Source organism: Xyrauchen texanus, chromosome 36, assembly GCF_025860055.1.
Source record: "Xyrauchen texanus isolate HMW12.3.18 chromosome 36, RBS_HiC_50CHRs, whole genome shotgun sequence".
Classification (NCBI taxonomy): Eukaryota; Metazoa; Chordata; class Actinopteri; order Cypriniformes; family Catostomidae; genus Xyrauchen; species Xyrauchen texanus.
In genome coordinates, this window is record NC_068311.1 from 2,646,219 (window position 1) to 2,655,684 (window position 9,466).

Genomic DNA, 9,466 nt, shown 5'->3' on the forward strand with positions numbered 1-9,466 from the left:
AGCTGGACTTCAGGTCCGGTACCAGGATAGAGGAACTCAACCGACTGATCGCCGAATTCAGCAAGCACGACCAGCGCGAGTATGACGACCAGAGAGCGCTGGAGATCCACACGGCCAAAGACTTCATATTCTCCATGCTCGGTGAGAAACAGTGCACGCATTTCCACTGCACACAAAGAGCGAAACATGCCAGGCGTTGCGTGCATTTGAAAGCAATAGTGGTTTAGGTTTAATTGCATCGCAGCTCTTCTCATCGTTATGCGCTTCAGTCAGTGTTGAGCAGTGTTGTGTTTGTGCTGAACGCCCTGAACTCACGTTTGCACCATTAGATATGTGATTTACTTACTCAAGATCAGGTAAACTACCTGCTATTAAAGTATTAGTTCAACCAAAAATTAAAATTTTGTCATTAAGTACTCACCCTCATGTCGTTCCAAACCCATACGACTAACTTTCTTCCGTGGAACACGTAAAGAAGAGATTCGTCAGAATGTCCATGCTGCATTTTCCATGCAGTTATATCATGTAGTGACATGGGGCTGTAAATCACAACAAGTGTTAAGAGCTCTTTTGCTGCAATTCTCTGATTGGTGGATCTCCCTTCGGGATTATGGGTAGTGTAGTTCTTGACCAGAAATCCTGCTATTTAACACCATATGAAATAACATGGAGATATGGCTTTAACAGAAGCGTATACCATCTCTTTACAACCCCGGGCTCACGGTTGGTCTGAATTCCTCTATGGAGAAAATGAACGGCATTTGTACCCCCGAACCAGAGTCTGAGGTTTCTCTAGAGCTGTGGGTGGCACCAGATTCACGTTTCTGTGCTTTGTTTAGAAAATGCATTTGTTTGGAGTTCTGAGAGAAAGCCGTCTGATGCATTGCAAGTGCAGTGAACAGGAAGTCTTCGCAGAAGAGAGCCGTCAAAACACTCTGGAACAGCAAACGAGTCCGAACCCCGAGGCAGAGCTTAACTTCTGCTGTCCGTGTGTTCACTCTCTCCCTCACACTCCATCACACTCGCATGTTTGTTCAGCCGCATAGTTACATGCACACATTTGTGTCAAGCTGAGTCATGTGCCAGCCCGGACGTGATCTGTAGACTTTTAGATTTTCTAATATTTTCCGTTTTAAAATAAAAATCTGTGGAATGGTATTAAAAAATAGTTTTTAGTCTACATGAAATCAAATTAAACCCAGTTTGCTTTCTTAAAGGAACAGTTCATCTGAAAATGATAAAATATTTACTCACCCTCATGTCGTTCCAAAGCCATATGACTTACTGACTTATGGTGCGTATATACATATATACACACACACACACACACACTTACATTTACACATGCACACACACACTTATACACACGCACACACACATATACACACACACACACACACATATACACACGCACACACACACTTACACATATATACACACGTACACATATACACACACACACTTACACACACATATACTTACACATATGCACACTTACACAAACACACAGTTACACTTACTCACACACTTACACACACACACTTACACTTACAATCACACGCACTTACACACATACACTTACACACATACACTTACACACACACACTTACACATACACTTACACACACACTTACACATGCACTTACACACACACTTACACTTACAATCACACGCACTTACACACATACACTTACACTTACACACATACACTTACACACATACACTTACACACACACACTTACACATACACTTACACACACACTTACACATGCACTTACACACACACTTACACTTACAATCACACGCACTTACACACACACACACTTACACTTACAATCACACGCACTTACACACACACACACTTACAATCACACGCACTTACACACACACACACACTTACACACACACACTTACACTTACAATCACACGCACTTACACACACACGCACACACTTACACAGACACACTTACACATACACACGCACACACTTACACACACACACTTACACACTTACAATCACACGCAATTACACACACACACTTACAATCACACACACTTACACACACACGCACACACTTACACGCACACACACACACACACACACACACACACACACACACACACACACGTGTGGCAGTGTACAGCAGGCGAGTGTTTCAAACAGCTTGTCAGAGTGCAGGTAAATGAACACAATGCAGCATCTTCAAACTGAACTTCAATTTAAGGTATATTAAAATGCAATGTGATGGCGTCTCCTCTTGTTTGAAAATATACTGTTCAGACATTCACTAAAAAACTGGTGCGCACTTATTAAGATTACTATGGTAGCCTGAAGAAAGAACAGACAGATGCATGCTGGGCAGTGAATCTTCACATGACAAATATGATGCATTTTGTAACATACTATTTTATAACAGCCTATAATAATGAACAACAAGCCCCCTCTTACATCTCGGCCCTCCAGGCACCTCTCATATAAAGACCCTGTCTCACCATCTAACCAGCAGATATCAAGTGTGTCGTTTCTGTGCGTCTTGCGGTACCAAACAGAGTTTTTAAAGTAGTTAGGTGTTTTAAAACAAGTTGAAATTGTGCTGAGTTTTCTGTGGAGTTGTGCAGGCGCAGATTCAGCATGAAACTGAAGGTGTATTGTTGAATGTTGACCTCACTGTGGCCTCTCTGGAGTTGTGTGGCAGATGTGCTAGGTGAGTCACTACCTTGTTTTTATTTTTGGAAAACTCCCTGGAGTTGCTTCTGCTGCTACTAGCGGCAGTTTTTAACTCCCCAGAGACGCTCCCTGCCACACGCACGCTTAATCATGGAGTTTAACTCGAGTGTGATGTCTTAGTCGAGGGTTTGTTTTGTTCAAGTGTCTGTTGGCTGCCAGGAATGTTCGTTGTGTTTGTACAGGAAGAGTGTTGGTGGGCACTATTGTATTATTCCTCCCTGTTGCACTGAGTAGGGGTGAAATGATTAGTCGGCGTTATCGACAACATCGACAACAATAAAAAAAAATTGTTGTCAAAGTCAACTTTGATCTTCTTTACCGTAACATGAGTTTGAATCCAGGGTGTGCTGAGTGACTCCAGCCAGGTCTCCTTAGCAACCAAATTGGCCCGGTTGCTAGGGAGGGTAGAGTCACATGGGGTAACCTCCTCGTGGTGGTGATTAGTGGTTCTCTCAATGGGGCGTGTGGTGAGTTGTGTGTGGATCGTGGAGAGTAGCATGAGCCTCCACATGCTGTGAGTCTCCTAAGCAACCATATTGGCCCGGTTGCTAGGGAGGGTAGAGTCACATGGGGTAACCTCCTCGTGGTCGTGATTAGTGGTTCTCGCTCTCAATGGGGCGTGTGGTGAGTTGCGTGTGGATCGTGGAGAGTAGCATGAGCCTCCACATGCTGTGAGTCTCCTAAGCAACAATATTGGCCCGGTTGCTAGGGAGGGTAGGGTCACATGGGGTAACCTCCTCGTGGTCGTGATTAGTGGTTCTCGCTCTCAATGGGGCGTGTGGTGAGTTGCGTGTGGATCGTGGAGAGTAGCATGAGCCTCCACATGCTGTGAGTCTCCTAAGCAACAATATTGGCCCGGTTGCTAGGGAGGGTAGGGTCACATGGGGTAACCTCCTCGTGGTCGTGATTAGTGGTTCTCGCTCTCAATGGGGCGTGTGGTGAGTTGCGTGTGGATCGTGGAGAGTAGCATGAGCCTCCACACGCTGTGAGTCTCCTAAGCAACCATATTGGCCCGGTTGCTAGGGAGGGTAGAGTCACATGGGGTAACCTCCTCGTGGTGGTGATTAGTGGTTCTCTCAATGGGGCGTGTGGTGAGTTGTGTGTGGATCGTGGAGAGTAGCATGAGCCTCCACATGCTGTGAGTCTCCGCGGTGTCATGCACAACGAGTCACGTGATCAGATGCGCGAATTGACGGTCTCAGAAGCGGAGACAACTGAGACTCGTCCTCCGCCACCCGGACTGAGGCGAGCAACAGCGCCACCACAAGGACCTACTAAGTAGTGGGAATTGGGCATTCCATATTGGGGAGAAAATGGGATAATAAATACATAAATAAATAATGTCATGGGGACGCACATTCCCCTCACGCGCGCGGTTCACAACATATTGATTCGAAATATGTGTTGTGGTGTGTATCTTATCTTGAAGGAACTCGGGGATACGCAGCTCTATTTAAGTGAGCTCTATTTTGTGAGTTAAAAATGGATCTAAGGGTAGCCCATAATATAGTGCAACAAAATACGTTTTTGTTTTTTGGCTTGTTTTACAATAGGGCTGCAACTAATGATTATTTTTATAATCGCTTAATCAAATGATTATTCGGCGATTAATCGTTAGCTCTTAACCGATTATTCAGCTTGTGCCCCGACTTTTTAATATTATATTCAACATTCTCAGATAACACTTTTTTTTTTCTGCAGTACAGCTGCTAAATTAAATGTACGCAGTTTTAAACGAGTTTTACATATTTATATTGAAAAACAAAAACGTATAATGGGCGAAGACTTCCTGTCTCACTTTTCTGTTCACTTCAATCGATCTTTAACTCACAAAACAACAAACTCACTTTGTTTCTCAAGTAAATGTGTCTTGTTTGAAGGATTTTTCGATGTTTTTAAATGGACAAAAAAACAAAAACACTTGATAACAAGAGGATTTATTTTGCAATTATTATCGTTACTGAATTAAATGTAATTATTTGTATCTTTAATACAGTGAATATCATTTAGAGGTGTTTTAAAAGACGATGTTATCCTCTTAATACAACATTTAAAGTCGGGGCACAAGCTGAATAATCGGTTAAGAGTTAACGATTAATCGCTCGATTAATCGAGTATCAAAATAATCATATTAATGCCGTTTATACAAACAATCATTCGATCAATTATACAAGCAAACCAAAATAAAACATTTTTATGTGACGTCACAAGTCAATTGGGAGAAGTTGAGCTTGCATATATTCATTCAAGGTGTTTCTTCAACTTTCATGTGCTTGATTTGGACTTATTTACCTTTTTTTTTATCTTTAGTAACATGAAGATCTCATTAATCCGGAACTCTAAACTTTTTATCAGGCCTTCATTTATTTTCGGTATATGGGTTATTGGCAAATAAGGACATCCGAGGTGATACAAATCTGGTTTATATCAAGATGTGCTCAATTCCCCACTACTTAGTAGGTCCTCGTGGTGGCGTGGTTACTCGCCTCAACTCTGAGTGTCCTCCACGCCTGAGACCGTCAATCCGCGCATCTGATCACGTGACTCGTTGTGCATGACACCGCGGAGACTCACAGCATGTGGAGGCTCATGCTACTCTCCACGATCCACACACAACTCACCACACGCCCCATTGAGAGAACCACTAATCACCACCACGAGGAGGTTACCCCATGTGACTCTACCCTCCCTAGCAACCGGGACAATTTGGTTGCCTAGGAGACCCGGCTGGAGTCACTCAGCACGCCCTGGATTCGAACTTGCGACTCCAGGTGTGATAGTCAGCGTCACTCGCTGAGATACCCAGACCCCCTAATGAAGTTTTTTCAAAAGTTTATAGTACTTCTTAACCAAGTGGACAAAAGTGTCATTGAAAAACATGTTTGAGATGAAATATGAGACAAAACAATAACAAATCAAGGGAAATATCACTTGTGAGCAGGATATGTTTATATGACGCTGTCATCAAGCTGTTCCTTTGGTAATAATGGACCAAATCATGCAAAAAAAATTAAAATATTATTTAATTGTGTGTATTTAGGATACATCAAATGCTAGCTATGAAATTAGCCTTAGCAAGAAAAAAAGAGTCTGCCATTTATATTATATCATTTCATCAGCGTCATTTCCAGCACAGAATGAAAGCTTTTACTTCTCCGACGCTGGAAACACATAAGTTGAGTTCCCTCAATTGAGCTGAGTAACGGCATCTCCTAAACGTGTGTATTTAAGTTCATATAGAAAGAACTTAACTCTTTAATGAAGCTATAGGTGCAAGTAGATTTAACTCAGATTTGCTATTAATACAGTAATATTGTTGTTTCAACTAATAATCTTAATTTAATAGACTCAAACTTACTGTATGTAGTACAATAACACCGCTTAAATAATAAAGATTATAACTTATTATAGGTGAAACATTAAAGATGACATCATAATAGCTTTTAATGTAAAATAATGAGATCTTTATACTGTCAGAGCAGGCTGCATATATGAAAACACACAGAAATATATATATATATTTGGTGGTGGACATAAATGTACTGTAATGGTGATTTGAGAGATGGTGGTGACTGTGGGGATCGAACCAGCAACCTTCTGATTACCAGTTATTTCCTTTAGCCCACTACGCCACCACCACTCCATATAATCATTCCTGTCACTGTTACTTGATTAAAATAAGTCATTTATCCCAACATAAGAGTCACCGGCATTTTAAATAGATCGATATAAACATTGAAACCAATTTTTATTCCGAAAATAACCACTAGATGGTGCCATAAAGCTTGTTTTTGTCTTGCACTGATTATGACATTTCCTGTTCACAGGCATGGTGCAAAAGCTGGACCAGAAACTTCCAGTTGCCAACGAGTACCTGCTGTTGTCAGGCGGGGTAAGAGAGGGCGTGGTCGACATGGACCTGGACCAGTTGACGGTTTACGCCCGTGGGGCGGATTACGACATGGACTTTACGCTACTGGTGCCTGCACTCAAACTTCACGACCGAAACCAGCCCGTCACGCTGGACATGCGCCATTCTGCGCTATGCCATTCCTGGCTCAGCTTGCGTTTGTTTGACGAGGGAACAATTAGCAAGTGGAAGGACTGTTGCACCGTAGTCGACCACATTAATGGCACCACCAACTACTTCTTCTCTCCCACACTAGTGGCCGACTGGTTCTACGAATCCATCAGCGTGGTTCTGGCGGAGATTCAGAAGAAACCGCAGCGTGGAGTTCCACGTGTCGAGAAGGTGGAGCGAAACGGAACGGTGATCTCCATTATCTTGGGCGTCGGAGGCAGCCGAATGTTGTACGACGTGGTTCCGGTGGTGTCGTTCAAAGGCTGGCCGGCGGTGGCCCAGAGTTGGTTGATGGAGAACCATTTTTGGGATGGGAAGATCACGGAAGAGGAAGTTATTAGCGGGTTTTATTTGCTTCCTGCCTGCTCTTCCACAGGCCAGAAGGAAAACGAGTGGCGCTTGTCGTTTGCACGTAGCGAGGTGCAACTAAAGAAATGCATCTCCGCAAGTCTGATGCAGGCGTACCAGGCATGCAAAGCTCTCATTATCAAGCTACTATCTCGACCCAAAGCTATTAGCCCATACCACCTGCGCTCGCTAATGCTCTGGGCCTGTGACCGCCTGCCGCACACGTACTTGGGGCAGGAAGACTACGCCGCTCACTTCCTGTTGGGTTTGATCGACGACTTGCAGCACTGCCTGGTCAATAAGACCTGCCCCAATTACTTTATCCCACAATGCAACATGTTAGAGCACCTGAGCGACGATATGGCCATGTTGCATGCGCGCAAGCTGTCGTCCGTGCGTTCCGACCCCGCAGAACACTTGCGGAGCGCCATCGAGCACACCAAAGCTGCGTCTCGCCTCACTCTCGAGCTTCAATGGCGCGGTGGAAGTTCAAACCTGCCTTCGCCGCTGTCGGACCCCGGTAACGACCAGCCACCGGATGACCGACTCGCCAAGAAACTCCAGCAGCTGGTCACGGAGAATCCGGGGAAATCCATCTCCGTTTTTATCAACCCAGACGACGTCACGCGACCTCACTTTCGCATCGATGACAAATTCTTTTAAAGCTGCGCCCCCCTGATCTTGCTTGATTGGACGGTTTGATTTTTCTGGCTTTAAATTCGTCCCGGAACCAAGAAGTCACAACTAACACTGATGCTACTGTACGTGTGTGTTTTGCGGGATATTGAACGCAAATGGACATGATCCTGTTTTGTAGCTGCCAGTTAAATTAATGTTTGCATATCTGTTTTACCCCGTTATGGACGCCAAGTTATGGCTGGTTGTAGGGAAGGATTTCGGGGGAGGACAATTTGTGCATGGCTCATTAATAACAGGAGTCCCATATCTACACTTATAAGTGCAATTAGACAAAATGTATTTATAGATAATTGCTTTACTTGTAATTACACTGTAACATAATACTGTAAACACACTACTTTAGACACACCTGCTGAAATGTAGTCACAAAATGTCACTGCACACACACTAAATACAAATTCTGTGCATATCTCTTTTGGGTGAATCTCACGAGAAACATACTGAGGACGCATTTCACCTAAAAACTGGTAGCTCAGTGGTAAAGACGCTGACTATCACACCTGGAGTCGCGAGTTCGAATCCAGGGCATGCTGAGTGACTCCAGCCAGGTTTCCTAAGCGACCAAATTGGCCCGGTTGCTAGGAAGGGTAGAGTCACATTTACATTTATGCATTTGGCAGATGCTTTTATCCAAAGCGACTTACAGTGCACTTATTACAGGGACAATCCCCGGAGCAACCTGGAGTTAAGTGCCTTACTCAAGGACACAATGGTGGTGGCTGTGGGGATCAAACCAGCAACCTTCTGATTACCAGTTATGTGCTTTAGCCACTACGCCACCACCTCTCCACTATCACATGGGGTAACCTCCTCGTGGTCGCTACAATGTGGTTCGTTCTCAATGGGGCGTGTGGCGAGTTGTCAGTGGATGCCGCGGAGAATAGCGTGAAGCCTCTACACACACTATATCTCCGTGGCAACACGCTCAACACGCCACATGATAAGATGCGTGGATTGACGTCTTGGATGCGGAGGCAGCTAATTCGTGATTCAGTACTCCGCCACCTGGATTGAGCCGAGTCACTATGCCAACACGAGGACTTATGGTGCTGAAAATGTTCAGCCTCGATTTGCTTGCGCGAGTTTAAAGGGGTCATGACATGGTTTTTTTATTGTATTATTATGTTCCCTTAGGTGCAATTATAGTATTAATATATTTTTTTTAAGAAAAACTTTTAAAATCTAGTGATTTATGACCTTTTCCCACCCTGTTTCTCATCCTCTGATTCAAACAGTCTGTTTTGGGGGCGTTTTCCATTTAAGACTTCAGTGTTAACGCCCACTGTTATGATTGGCTAACGTCAGTGCCTATGTATCAATTATTGACGCCCCAGCCAGAACAATATGCAAGTAAACTAAGTAAAAACACTGTGATTATTCATAATGAATGAAATTGCGCTTTAAAAAGTAGTTTAAAGTTTAAAATAGATTACTTACAGTTTTGCGTCGTCGTTGTTCCCAGAATAGTCGGCACGGACTTATCTTTGAGCAACAGTTTTCTGGCAAAGCCAGCATCATATTGAGATTTGTTCTCAAAACAGTCATCCTTAAAATGTACAGAACAAACGCTTAAGTTAACACTGCCGTGACTGGGACGTCCGCAAAAAATA

General features: G+C 43.7%; 1 protein-coding gene across 1 annotated transcript in view; it reads left to right on the forward strand.

Moving 5' to 3' along the window:
- The window catches only part of LOC127629580 (nucleotidyltransferase MB21D2), an 8,988-nt gene extending 94 nt beyond the window's left edge, over positions 1-8,894 (forward strand). The window contains exons 1-2 of the mRNA XM_052106679.1: positions 1-141; positions 6,556-8,894. The exon at positions 1-141 is cut by the window's left edge and continues 94 nt beyond it. Coding sequence (XP_051962639.1) covers positions 1-141; positions 6,556-7,820 — 1,406 coding nt within the window. The 3' untranslated portion in view covers positions 7,821-8,894. The remainder of the gene's footprint in view (positions 142-6,555) is intronic.
- Positions 8,895-9,466: the final 572 nt, after the last annotated feature.